This window comes from Siniperca chuatsi, linkage group LG18, assembly GCF_020085105.1.
Source record: "Siniperca chuatsi isolate FFG_IHB_CAS linkage group LG18, ASM2008510v1, whole genome shotgun sequence".
Lineage (NCBI taxonomy): Eukaryota > Metazoa > Chordata > Actinopteri > Centrarchiformes > Sinipercidae > Siniperca > Siniperca chuatsi.
The window spans coordinates 25035315-25049575 of NC_058059.1; the positions used below are offsets into that span (position 1 = coordinate 25035315).

The window sequence follows — 14261 nt, forward strand, 5'->3', positions numbered from 1 at the left end:
TCAACTCCTGATGTGTACCATCTGCAACTGGTGTTGACAACATAACACAGCTGTATTTTATAAAATATGTCTTCGTATTTTGAATATGGAATATTATTCAATTAAATTTTATTTATATAGCGCCAATTCATAACAGAAGTTATCTCATTGCACTTTTATTTACAGAGACCCAACAAATCCCAAATCCAAAGTATTTATTTACATATGAAAAAACATACAAAGTATGTATGTATTTATTTCTGAATGCTTCTTCACTCTAAGCAGCAGCACATGTGTATAAACAATTAATAACACACTGTGGAACTGTTTATGTGTGTAATCATATACCATTAAATATGACTTCAGCTTTATTATACAGTGTTATTAATCATTCATTAACTGTGTATACACCTGTGGAAAGAAAATACTCTACTGATGAAATATTCTACTGTTGGATCAGCTAAGCAATTAAGCGTAGCAATATATGTACCCTGTTGTGTACAGGGTAAAGACATCTGCCGGCCTGTGCTACTCCTGCGTACCTGTGATTGATGTATCCATTGTGCAGAAGGCACTCTGCCCTTCCTGACCTGGGCAGTTCCCTGAGTTACCAATGTGCATGGATGCACACAATGGCAAGATGGCTTCCCCTTTTGCTATAATCATAGTACATGAATAAGTTCACTTTCTGACTTAATGGTTCACTTTTCTGACTGCAAGAAATGTGCTCTGTAATTAAAACCACACAATGGAATAATGAAATAGCTATTTTGTGAAGTAGCGACAGCTATAAGAATCAAAAGAGAATTAATGTGCATAGGACGCCATCTAAAGGAAATCGCAGTTATCGGCAGCTGTTTTTGAAAACCAACTGCTACGGAGACAAGAAATAATGGTGTCTAAGGTGGACAGGTGAAGCATATGAGAGGTGGGCCTACTTGAAGGCCCACAACAGGAGGAGCAAGGGCGGAGTAAAGGGATAATATAAGGAAGGTGCACATTGGAGCCCATTCAGTTGCTCCTGGTACCCAACTCGGTTTTAACATGTACTCTAAAGTTACATTAAACCTATATCATATTGAACTCTACAGTTTGTTTGTATTGATTACGAAGAATTTCAAAGTTGTGGTAGGGGACCTAACTCCATCTCGCCCAGAGGGAGGTACAACACACCAAGGCAGGACGACCAGTGCCGTGGACGCCCCACTGTATGGCCGTAATGCCATACGCTCCGTCATCACGCTGGACATCAACAGTAGCATGAGATTTCCACCGCAAATATAGGTGTGTTAACGTTAACATTAACAACGAGCTAGCTAACATTAGCTTACAATTAATGTGATGTGATAAGCACAAACTGCTAAACACTGCACAGTGTAAGTATTAATACATGTGTGTTTTAAAGTTTACCAGGATATTGCTTTATAGTGTTGGCTATAACTACGAACGTACATAACTTAGTTTAAAAGTTGTAGATCTGACAGATTGCTACTTTTAAGCGCGATGCCACGACAGGAGTGCACATATGGTATTTCCCCCTGATAATGCTAACGTTACACTGTGAACAGTAAATCCGTGTTGAAATCAAGCTATAAACAAAAGAAACGTCGCTGTCAAAAACTTTTCCTTACAGTCTGCGCATATGTCTCTCCAGCACCAAATAGGAAGCAGCACATGATAGACGGTGAATTAAGAGTATTATGAGTTGGTGTTTAATTCAGCGTGTATATGATCCACCAACCAGCATGTATTTTAGTGAGAAATCTTAATTTTTGGATCTCCTGGTTTTGACTCCGGTAACACGAAGATTTGGAAGGTAACGTTAACAAGCAAAGCTTTATTTTTGACAGAAATGTCCCCACAACAACTGGAAAACGTATGTGTGCGCTAAGTTAACCATTTTACTTTGGACTGTTTTCTCAACAAGGGCCAATACAAAGCAGGATTTGCTTCAAAGCTGAAGCTCAAGCACAGATCGATACTGACGTTAACATGTTGCGGGACTAATGTGGTTAGGCAATTAAATAACCAAAGTAGTAGGTTGGATGTGGGAAACAGTTTTTTTCACATTGCTTTTTGTGGAACTTCATACTACAACGGAAGCTAAGCTGGCTTTGTCGTTACACGAAAGCTCCATCTGCTTTCGTCGGTGTTATGTCTCAACTGGTTCCTGTACGCGTGCACGAGTTGTGTTCACCTAACAGCAGATTCAATTTCTTTTTTCGTAGGTGGCTGTGATGTAGTGCTCACTCGCTGCAGTAGATAGTCTGTTAGCGTCAGCTACCCTCAGCCTGCTGCCCCAGCATGCAACAGCATACGGGATAGCACTGGCCACCACAGACTCATAAAACATCGGAATGAGTGCGCATGCGCCAGCCCGCATGCTGCCTGTTGCTGTAGCTCCGTCTCGTCGTCTTACTTTTTCCAACTTTTAACTTTACTTTTTTCTTCCAAACTTGAGTAACTTGTGTGTAAGTGTAATTTAAACTACGCTCTTTGCGAAAATGAGGGTAGAAAGTGTTTTTGTACTTTTTTTCGCCGTGGAATTTCTTCTTCTGCTACTCGGTCGGGGCACCGCTGCAGATCAGCTGTTTGGCCGCATTGTTTACACCAGGGAACAGCTGATCGCGCTGAAGCCGGGCAGCATGGCGCCCAGGACAACTGATGTCCCCACGGAGATCTGGAGGAGAACACACCGAGGATGCAGAGGTGGAACGAAGCGGCGAGGGAAGAGAGAGGGGTGCAGACAAAAGAGACTTAAGAATAAGAGATTTAAGCCGTGTCTGCCTTCTCTCGTCATGGGCAACGTGAGATCGCTGGCGAATAAAATGGACGAGCTAACGGCGTTAGCCCGGAGCCAGACGGAGTTCCGTGAGTGTAGCTTGATGTGCTTCTCTGAGACATGGCTACACCAGGATATCCCGGACCATAACGTTTCCATCGACGGCTTTCAGACTGTTCGGGCCGACAGGGATCACACCGGGCGGCGATGCGCGGAAAGGCGGCGGGCTTGCTGTTCTAGTTAACAACAGATGGTGTAACCCTGGTCACATTACCATCAAGCAGAGTATCTGTAGCCCGGACATTGAACTGTTAGCTGTGGGACTCCGGCCATATTATCTGCCACGGGAATTTTCACATGCCATTGTTGTGGCTGTTTACATCCCCCCCTCTGCTAACCCGGCATCGGCGTGCAACGCCATTCACACCGCCATAGCACATCTACAGACTCAACACCCGAGTGCACTCATTTTAATCTCGGGTGACTTCAACCATGTCAGTGTTTCAACAACACTGACTAATTTCACCCAGTATGTGAGCTGTCCTACTAGGGAGGAGAGGACACTGGACCTGCTGTATGCCAACGTTAAGGATGCATACAGCTCTTCTCCCCTCCCCCCTCTGGGTAGGTCAGACCACAACCTGGTTCACCTTAAACCCTGCTATGTGCCTCTAGTTAAAAGGCAGCCTGCGACCACAAGGACAGTGAGGAGATGGTCAGGGGAGGCCTATGAGACACTGCAGGAATGTTTCGAAGTGACAAACTGGGATGCACTCTGTGAGCCTCATGGAGAGGACATTGACGGGCTCACTGAGTGCATCACTGGCTACATTAACTTCTGTGTGGACTGCAATGTCCCAACCAAGACGGTCCATTGTTACCCAAATAACAAACCGTGGGTAACAAAAGACATCAAGGACATTCTAAATGCCAAGAGGAGGGCCTTTACTGATGGTAATAGGGAGGAGGTGAGGGCAATCCAGGCCGACCTGAAGGTGAAAATCAGGGAGGCCAAAGAGAAGTACAGGAGGAAGCTGGAGCGGAAACTCCAGCAGAACAATATGAGGGAGGTCTGGAGCGGCATGAAGACCATCACTGGCTTCAGACCGACTGGCAGCAGAGGAGTTGAAGGCAGCTTGGACAGGGCCAACGAACTGAATCTGTTCTTTAACAGATTCGACACACCGGCTCCTGGTCATCCCCCCTCTAACTCAGCTGCTGTCGGCCCTCAATCTCCTCTGAGTACTCTGCTCCCCCCTCCCCATCAGGCTAACGGCCCTCTCCAGACCGACGACTCCCCCCCTCCCCCACCTGTAACTTCTGCTGTGTGCCTGACTGCTGACCAGGTGAGAGGACAGCTGATGAGGCTCCACTCGAACAAGGCTGCAGGCCCCGATGGCGTTAGCCCTGGGGTGCTAAAAGCCTGTGCCCCCCAGCTTTGTGGAGTCCTTCAACACGTCTTCAACCTGAGCCTGAGTCTTCAAAGGGTCCCCATTCTGTGGAAGACATCTTGCCTCGTTCCTGTGCCGAAGACGCCACGTCCCAGTGGCTCCAAGGACTACAGACCGGTGGCACTGACCTCCCACATAATGAAGACCCTGGAGAGACTAGTGCTGGAACAGCTGCGGCCCATCGTCAGACCCCTCCTGGACCCCCTTCAGTTTGCCTACCAGCCCCGGCTGGGAGTTGAGGACGCCATCATCTACCTGCTTAACCGCATCCACACCCACCTGGACAGGCCGGCAAGCACGGTGAGGATCATGTTTTTTGACTTCTCCAGTGCTTTCAACACCATCCGGCCTGCCCTGCTGGGAGAGAAGCTGGCAGCGATGCAGGTGGACGCCCCCCTTGTGTCCTGGATTGTGGACTACCTGACTGGCAGACCACAGCACGTGCGGCTGCAGCACTGTGTGTCAGACAGCGTGGTCAGCAACACTGGGGCCCCTCAGGGGACTGTCCTCTCTCCCTTCCTCTTCACCATCTACACCACGGACTTCAGCCACCACACAGAGTCCTGCCACCTTCAGAAGTTTTCTGATGACTCTGCTGTGGTGGGATGTATCAGCGGTGGTGATGAGACGGAGTACAGGGCTGTGGTGGGTAACTTTGTTTCATGGTGCGAGCAGAACCATCTGCAGCTCAATGCGACAAAGTCAAAGGAGCTGATTGTGGATCTACGGAGGGCCAGGCACCAGTGACCCGGTTTCCATCCAGGGGTCAGTGTGGACATTGTGGAGGACTACAAGTACCTGGGAGTATACTTAGATAACAAACTGGACTGGACCAAGAACACTCAGGCTGTTTACAGGAAGGGCCAGAGCCGCCTCTATTTCCTGTGGAGGCTGAGGTCCTTCAACATCTGCCGGACAATGCTGAAGATGTTCTATGAGTCTGTGGTGGCCAGTGCTATCCTGTATGCTGTTGCATGCTGGGGCAGCAGGTTAAAGGTAGCGGACGCAAACAGACTGAACAAACTGATCCGTAAGGCCAGTAACATTGTGGGGGTGGAGCTGGACTCTCTGGCGGTGGTGTCAGAGAGGAGGATGCTGGCCAAACTACACGCCATCTTGGACAGTGTCTCCCACCCGCTCCATGACGTGCTGGCTAAACAAAGGAGCACCTTCAGCGGAAGACTCATCCCACCAAAGAGCACCACAGAGCGCCACAGGAAGTCATTCCTGCCTGTGGCCATCAAACTATTTAACTCCTCCCTCTAAGGATTAGTCTGTTTGACCCTAGGTCACTAAACTGGTCATTGAGCATTACATCTCCGCCATAATTAATAATAATTGTGCAATATTCTGTTTACTCCTCAAGTGCAATATTAGTTTTCCCTTGTTAGTTTTTCTTATTTATTGTTACGGATATACCTCATTTACTCTCGACAGTACATGCACCTCCGCTTTTACTATTATTTATTACATAATTAGTGACATTGTATTTATACTGTTCTTCACCATCTACCAGTAAACCCACTTGGTACTCGACACTTAGTTTATCTTATACTTATACCAACATGTTACTTAATTTATTTATTTCTGACCTGTTTATAGTGTATAATATCGTTTTCTCCTGTGTGCACTGACGTAAAGGCGAGCTACTGTAACAAAGAGTTTCCCTACGGGGATCAATAAAGTATTTCTGATTCTGATTCTGATTCTGAGATGAGATGCGACTTGAAAATCGCCAATAATATGTTTACAAATGTGTGACGAATCTGGTGACAGAGGCAGACCACAAGTGCTGCTGTATGTGTCTGTTGTTTCTGTTTGTAAATGTACTTGATAGACATGCCCCGTAGTACACTGACTATTGTACTTTGGGTTTTCTTCCAAATAAATGCTGCTGAAATGCCTGATCCTACCCCTTGTCTAACTTTGAGAATGAATCAAATTACATTCACTAATTAACCTACATTATGGGGCAAGCCACTCCTCCCAAAACACATGTAGGTCTATACAATCAGTTTTTTTTTTTAAATATTTTTTTCTTTCTTAAGATATGTTCCCTTACATTGCCAATAGAGTGAAAAGAGGTAGAATCATGTTTTGAGTATCCCTTTTATTTTTGTAATACTGTGATATAATACTGTCACTGTAAAAAAATGTTTGTTTTTTTTAAATAAATACATTTTGGGTCATATCGCCCACCCCTAGTACAATGGCTTTATCAGGGCTTTTCAGGCAACTGCCTGATGCTGCTGGAAATGACACTGACAAGAGCATTCGACTGAACCAAAACAGTAAAGCTGCGAGAAGTAAAACCAAAATAATGAGCTGAGAGACGCTATAAAGCTCTGTAGAGCTGAGGGTAACTGTAGAGTTGGTGACAATTCTGTTGGTTAACTATGTACACATAGTCATAGTCACATATCACACATTGTTGAGTGAGTGCAGCTTTAAAGCAAGAGCACCATAAGAGAAAATTTCTATATAAAAAGTTTTGTATTCAAAACTTCCATAAAGTTAAGGAACTCACAAGGTACAGACTAAAAAGGAATGGTCAAAATTAAAGCAGCAGAGGCTGAGATATCCTGACTTTTAGTCCTTCGTATGGATTTAGCTCTAAAAACACCAGATCCTACATTTCCCATAATGCAAATGATAGCATCTTTTCATTAGACCGTCCCTGCCTGGTGAACACTCACATCTTTCAAGTATCCAGGCCCATACTGATGACATCAGGGTTATTTTCTCAGACAAGTCTTCCAGAGTCACAGAAGATATTATACAACTGATTTCACAGACTGCGGAGTACTGCAGTGCAAAAAAATAAAGATTCATAAAATGGAAATACTCAAATACCAGTGCATTTAAACTGTGTTTTGGTACTATACTTGAGTATATGTACTGTACTTCTTCCACATTTGTACAGACTGGTCTCACCATCTGTTTACTAACAGTCTATGCATGCTTTGTTATATCCAATAGATGTCACTATATAATATTTGAATGAGAAAAAATTTAGTCAAAGGCATCAAGGAACAGCTCATAAAAGGCAGAATTATGAGCTAGAAGGGTTTTTCATGCCCAGACAAAGTACAAACTATTAAAACTTGCCTTAGAAAGCACAGACATCCAGCCAGAACTCACCTTTAGCACTATTTCATTGACAGTTGCAGCATCCGACTCAAAGTAGAGAGGCTTGTAATCATGGTTGCTGAGATAAGTGAGCTTAAATATTGCATGACCTGTAAGACATAGAGGAAAAATCTGTTTGAGACAGAAATGGACATCAGAAATGATGCACTGATCACGCCTATCACCCCTTATCTTCCTGTCTGCATATCTTCAGTCATGTCTTTGTCTGATCTAAGAGGTAAACCATTAAACGTGTCAGATCTCCTCAGAGCTGAGGAAGACGACTGGCTGCTTGGATAAAAAACAAAACAACAAACTAATTCCTACAATTCTAGGACAGTTGGGTAAACTCCGTCTGCTGCATGAAGATCATGTAATATGAAAAAAGCTAGAGAACAGCTACTAAATGGAGCTTGAGGTGAGATAAGTTTAAGGTTAAGTTTAAAGTTCAACAGGACTCAATCTTAATCTCTAAAGGAAAGATCATGGTCATGTGTTGTGTTCAGTTTAATTAAGTAAGGCTAAACATTTTTTGGGGAAAAATACAGTTTGTGGAAAAACACTGAAGACGTATGTTTTTTTTTTTGTTTTAACTTGTTTAAACTTGACTGTAGCATTTGTCTCACTCACTGGGGCTTCTCTCCTCTACAAGGTCACAGGCACAGAGGTGGTCCGAGTCGATAGAGATGGGTTTCTGTCGAATCCAGAACTTAGTACTGGCCTTCTGATTGGTGACAGGATCGATCTCCACTTTCTCTCCTGAAATGCCTGAAGAAACAGCTGTATGTCAGTTCATGAATGGACAACATATTTCATGCACATGACAACCACTCATTGTTGGACTACAAGTAAAAGAGCACCTGTAGTTTATGTTTTAAATGGACAAACTTAACTACTGCACTCCAATATATTAGAAGAGCTTCCCGTTATTTCTATACCATACTGGCTGCGTGGCTCTTGGGATGGCAATGTCACTTGTATCTCATACATATTTCAACAACTATTGGATGTATTGTCACGAAATTCGGTAGACACAGTCATGTTCAACTCAGGATACATTTTAATAACTTTGATGATGCATTGATTTTTCATCTAGGCCATCATCAGGTCAAAATACCTGCTAAACGAATAACGTTGTAAATATAACTTTGTGTTTAGTGCTAACTGGCAAATGTTAGTATGCTAACACACTAAACTAAAATGGTAAACACTATAAGCATTACACCTGCTAAACATCAGCTTGGTTTGCCCTGCTGTTGCTCTGTGTTTTCTGTCTAGAGGACTGCAGACCTGTAGCAGTGTAATCAGTGGCATGGGTCACACCTGGGCCCAGAGTCCTCCATGCAAAAAGGCCGGAGCAGAAGCCAGTCCAGTTGAGACCTCCTCTGCCCACACACTAGAGTGTGTGTGTCTTTAACCTTTTGTTTTTTGTTTTTTTATGCAGCACACTTTAAAAAGGTACAGGAAACTCTAAATCATGGATTTTGTAGCTTAAAAGGTATTAATTGTGTATGTTCAGCTCTTAGAAATGTCACCAATTGCTGTAAATTGCTTCTATGTTGTTTGTTTCCCTGAATTCTATTATCTTTATTTCCTGGTTTAGAGGCTGGGTTTTAAGTCCATTTGGTTCTGTTTCTTCACAGGGAATAACAGATCACTGCTCCACCTGGGCATCTCCTCTGATGTGTGATTGACAATCATTAGTCTAATTAAAGTTGACAGGCGATTTCTTGACTACTGAGAAGTGTTGGACAGTGCAGCACTATTACAGCTGAAACGTACATTTGGTGGATTTTTCACCATGCAATTTCCTCAGAGCATATTCCAAGTGACATAGAAAAAGGACATTTGTGTGCAGCATGAATTTCAAACGGAAGTGGATACAAAACAAACTGATCTCTAAACTGTTTAGTTCAGGAGGCGGTACCGCGGCTCTTGTTTGAATTTGGTGTAGCTCAGTTATGGGTGAGGTTTCTTCTAATTCTTCTAATTAATAGTGAAATGGCAGCGATACATTTACTATATTTGTTACAAAACACATGTTTTACTGCTACTGTTGGAGCGCACATGTAACGTTTAACAGCTTGTTGCGTCATTAACTTGTCTCTCTCTGTCTATCTGCTGTGTAGAGTTTTACTGAGTTCCTGTAGGCTAGTGGAAAAGAACTGTCGTGAAAGAAAGTGTGTTTTTCTCTGCTGTGGGAAAATGGGGAACAGAGATGAACAACTGTTATCTTCACCTTGAACTAGACAGATTGGAAAGGTCCCCGTTAGAAACAGTTATTTGGGTGGGATTGGGTCCAAATTATGTGAAGGTCAAGCTGCCCCACAAGATATGCAAGTTGTTACTCATAAAAAGGATGATACATTCCTGGGCTCATTTTGCTACGTGATTTTCATGTAAGAGTCCGCTCTCTGTGTACACGAATAAAGAAACTTGTATTCACTGTTACGTTGATTTAGTCTTTTATTAAGAACCTAAAGTTGACAGAATTTCTCTACATGTGGCATCACGAACAGGACGGACACTTCACTAAGCGGCGCGGTGGAGTCTAGACCGCGAGTTAATATCCGGCAGGAGTGTCCAGCGACACACAGGGACAATTCTGCCCCGACAAACGGAGGACTGGATCCTGCCTAAGGCTGGACACGGGCTGTGGACAGTGATTGCTCCATCTTCGTGTAAGTAAAATATGTTTCTTTGAATTTGTTTTAATTTGAAGAATTGAATTTAAGAAGAAAATGTTTTTGTGAAAAAGATATTCAGTAAATATATTGTTTAAATGATGTGTGAAATAATGTAATATGAGAGTAATTCCTCTGGGAAGTAACTTTTATTGTAAGTCCTGTGTGGCTGACACATTTTCTGAATTAAGACAAAGGTAACATAAGTAACAGCGTTACATGTGAATGGGAAAATATTTTATGTTAAAAATGTGTAGATTAGTGTGTTGTTTTATTAAAGATCAGTAGTGTAACGGTATAACCGGTTGCTTGGGGTACCAGTTAGGTCAGCGCCTAATTCATAACAGAAGTTATCTCATTGCACTTTTCCTATAGAGCAGGTCTAGAACATACTCTTTATAATATTATTTACAGAGACCCAACAAATCCCACCATGAGCAAGCATTTGGCGACAGTGGAGAGAAAAAACTTCCTTTAAGAGGCAGAAACCTTGGACAGAACCAGACTCAATGATGCTGTGCCATGTTAGGTTTAGAGAGAGAGAGAAGAGCGAGAGAGGTTATAAGAGAGAGGGAGAGGTGTTGGGGGGGTGGGGAAGAGGAAGGCACAATGCAAATACCACCTAGAATTTTTAAAATAGTACTAATGTAATGGTAGTGTAACATAAATATTAATAACTTAATAATAATAGGAATGACAGCTATAGTAATTATAATGACAATATTAGTAACAGAGCCAATAACAACAACTGTAGTAGCAAATCCTGATCAAAGATAACTCTGAGGTTCCTTAGGGTGGTGCTGGAGGCCAGGGCAATGCCATCTAGAGTAACTATATATATATGTCTCGGAGGTGTTTGGGGACAAGTACAATAACTTCAGTTTTGTCAGAGTTAGCGTTTTTGTTAGAGTTTTCAGAAAATTGCAGGTCATCCAGGTCTTTATGTCATTAAGGCATGCTTGAAGTTTAGCTAACTGGTTAGTTTCATCCGACTTGATCGAAAGACATAATTGGGTATCATCCGCATAACAATGAAAGTTTATGGAATGTTTCCTAATAAAATTGCCCAGAGGAAGCATATATAAGGTGAACAGAATCGTTCCAAGTACAGAACCTTGCGGAACTCCGTGACTAACTTTGGCGCGCACAGAGGACTCACATGTACAAACTGAGATCGATCTGATAGATAATTATCTGATAGTTTTAAACCAGCTTAGTGCGGTTTAGTGCGGCCTGTAATGCCAATTACATGTTCCAGTCTCTGTAATAGGATGTGATTATACCTCAATTACTCTTCGACAGTACATGCACCCCCGCTTATTAATATTATTTATTACATAAGGAGTTACATTGTATTAGACTGTACTTTCATCATCAACCAGTAAACCCACTTGGTACTTGACACTTAGTTTATCTTATACTTATACCGACATGATACTTAATTTATTTCTGACCTGTTTTATAGTGTTTATAGTGTATCATATCGTTTTCTAGTACTTTCTCCTGTGTGCACTGACGTAAAGACGAGCTACTGTAACAAAGAGTTTCCCTAGGGGGATCAATAAAGTATTTCTGATTCTGATTCTGATGGTCAATGGTGTCGAACGCAGCACGACTATAAGCAGCCTAGTTGGAATGGGGTTTAAGAGACAGGTTGATGGCTTAGATGAATTAATCGTTGAAGTTAGTTGAAGAAGGTCGATAGGAGCAAAGCAGTCTAAATATATCAGGTTTTACAGTTGTTTCTAAGATTCCTGTGTTTGAAGATAAATTGGTAGCGGTTGATGGCAGGACATGATGATTTTTTTCTCTAACAGCTAAAATTTTATTATTAAAGAAACTCATGAAGTCATTACTACTGAGGGCTAAAGGAATACATGGTTCAATAGAGTTATGACTCTGTTAGCCTGACTACAGTGCTGCAAACCTGGGGTTGTTTTTATCTTCCTCTATTAATGATGAGTAGTAAACTGCTCTGGCATTACGGAGGGCATTCCTATATGTTTTAAGACTATTTTGCCAGACTAAACGAGTGGCTTCCAGGTTGTTGGAAAGCCATTTCCTTTCAAGTTTTCGTGATGTTTGCTTTAATTTGTGGGTTTTGGGGTTATACCATGGAACTAACCTTTGTTTTATTATCTTCTTTTTTTTAGAAAAAACTATTGAACACCAGAACAGATAAATCTCTATTCAGTTAGGTGTATTAACAGTTCAAGTACAGGCAAAAAGGATAACAGAAAGTAGTTCCTCTCAGGAACTCTGAATCCTTATGCATATTTCTCAAATCCCCCAAAACAAATATTCACTTCCAGTTCCACGATCATGTTGGGACTCCATAGATGAATTAATTCATTTGGGTGACTGAACTTTGTTAGGAGAGTGTCACCAGATCAATAGAAAGGTTAGCGATCATTTGTTCACTCTCTTTCTCCTGGAATCCTTCACTGCGGCAGACGACGGTAGCCGGCTCCCTCTCAGTGTCTGCTCACCAGCAGACACTCACCTGAACTCTCTCCTCCTGGCTTCGCCGTGTAATCTGCTCAGAGCAGAAACACGCAGCAGAGCCGAAGTTTAGTGCCAACGGTTGACACACACAAAGCCTGCCAGCTAACTTCACATGCTAACAGGAGCACAAAGCAAGTTAACGGCGAGCGGTTAACTCTGAAAGGACAACCACAGACAGAGCGACCAGTTTCCTCTGATCTCTACAAGCGGACACCGCACAGCAAAAGACGCTTCTACAGCAGAACCACAATTCTTCCCAGCTTGGTTCTTCTACAACAGACTGACCGCCAGCTAACAGCAGCACCAAGCCCACCTCTCTTTCCCTCCCACAGATGGGTAATGTAACAACTGGGCATAGCATAACAGTAACATAGAGTAACAGTGTATATAGCTAAGCAAAGGACTGTTTAAATTTTGTACATGTGACATTACTGCTGTGTTTTTCTGAGGTTTTGTTGTTGTGACGTGTTTATCTCTTAGGTTAATTTGGTAGCCACATGATAAGTAGATGTTAGTTACATGGGGATGTTAGTCCACACAGACACAGTCTTTGCATCCTAACTAACTCTATTTAACTTGGCACCGTTATCCTAAGCAGACCACACATATACACCTCTAATTTGACTTGAACACAACCACACACACTTTTAAGCTCCAGCTGCACGTTACTTTGTTTCTGACCACGTGGGTTCATGCTCGTGCACGCAAGACATACGGAGGCAGAACAAAGAACCATACACATGGCGCGCACACACACACACACACACACACAGTGTTCTGTAGTTTAGTATTTAGAGTTAGACTTCACATTGGGTTTTTGCTTTGTTTATCTTTAATAAATACTTGTGTATAATTATGATGGTTTCTTTAATGTTGCACAAGAGTAATTTGCCAACCTCTTCTATGTTGAATTCCAAATCCTTCAACCTACTTTCTATTAATGGTAATTCTGGTTATAGTTATTAATTTAATTATTAATCTGAGTTCCAAATTGATAGTTTAGTGTGTTTTATGAGATTTCTCTTCTTTAAGAGGCATGGTGGCCCGAGGACTTTATTAAAGTTATTTATGATTATCTTTGATAATTCTGATAATTAATTGATCGCACCTACACAAGTGCACCCCCTTTAAACATTGTAAATGCCAACAAATGGTCCCCTATGTGAGGCGTATTATTATTGGCAAATATTCATAATTGTGTAATTTATTAATTTATTCAGCATAATTTTTGGCAAATGTCAAAATTTTAGATTAAACAAAATGTTTTAGACTAGCTAAAGTGTTTATATTCAGTCTTGTACCCTGCAGTAACTCCCATGTGTTTCAGTCTGTGTAAACTTTAAGAAACATCCTCTTACTGTTAATGCCCTGCATCTCAGTTAGTGCATGTTAAAACTTTGGAAAACCTACTTTTGTAAACCTGCTTTGCCTGTAGTGACCGCAATCTGATGCCCACTAGACCCACTAGGTGGTGCTGTAGCTACCCCTCTTCCACAGAGAGCTACCTCTGATAGTGAAGGCTATAATATTAGGTTAGGCCAGTGTACTCCCCAAACTACACTACAAGGTGTCTGCCAATGCAACACCATAGCCAACCACATTGCTTCGTTGTATTAACAACCAACTTAATTGCACTCTCCATTCCAGACTTAACAATGGAGAGCCCCTGTGTACAGCAGTTTATTGCTTCCTTAGCACAGAGCCTAAAGCCTGTCTACCCTGATTTCATCA

The 14261-nt window shown here is 42.3% G+C and overlaps 1 protein-coding gene across 6 annotated transcripts in view; it reads right to left on the reverse strand.

The window, feature by feature from the left end:
* Positions 1 to 14261, reverse strand: part of mapkap1 (MAPK associated protein 1) — a 46297-nt gene that overhangs the window by 1445 nt on the left and 30591 nt on the right. For all 6 annotated transcript variants that reach the window (XM_044173796.1, XM_044173800.1, XM_044173794.1 and 3 more), the window contains 2 exons: positions 7972 to 8109; positions 7354 to 7451 (listed from right to left, as the gene is read on the reverse strand). In XM_044173796.1, coding sequence (XP_044029731.1) covers positions 7354 to 7451; positions 7972 to 8109 — 236 coding nt within the window. The remainder of the gene's footprint in view (positions 1 to 7353; positions 7452 to 7971; positions 8110 to 14261) is intronic.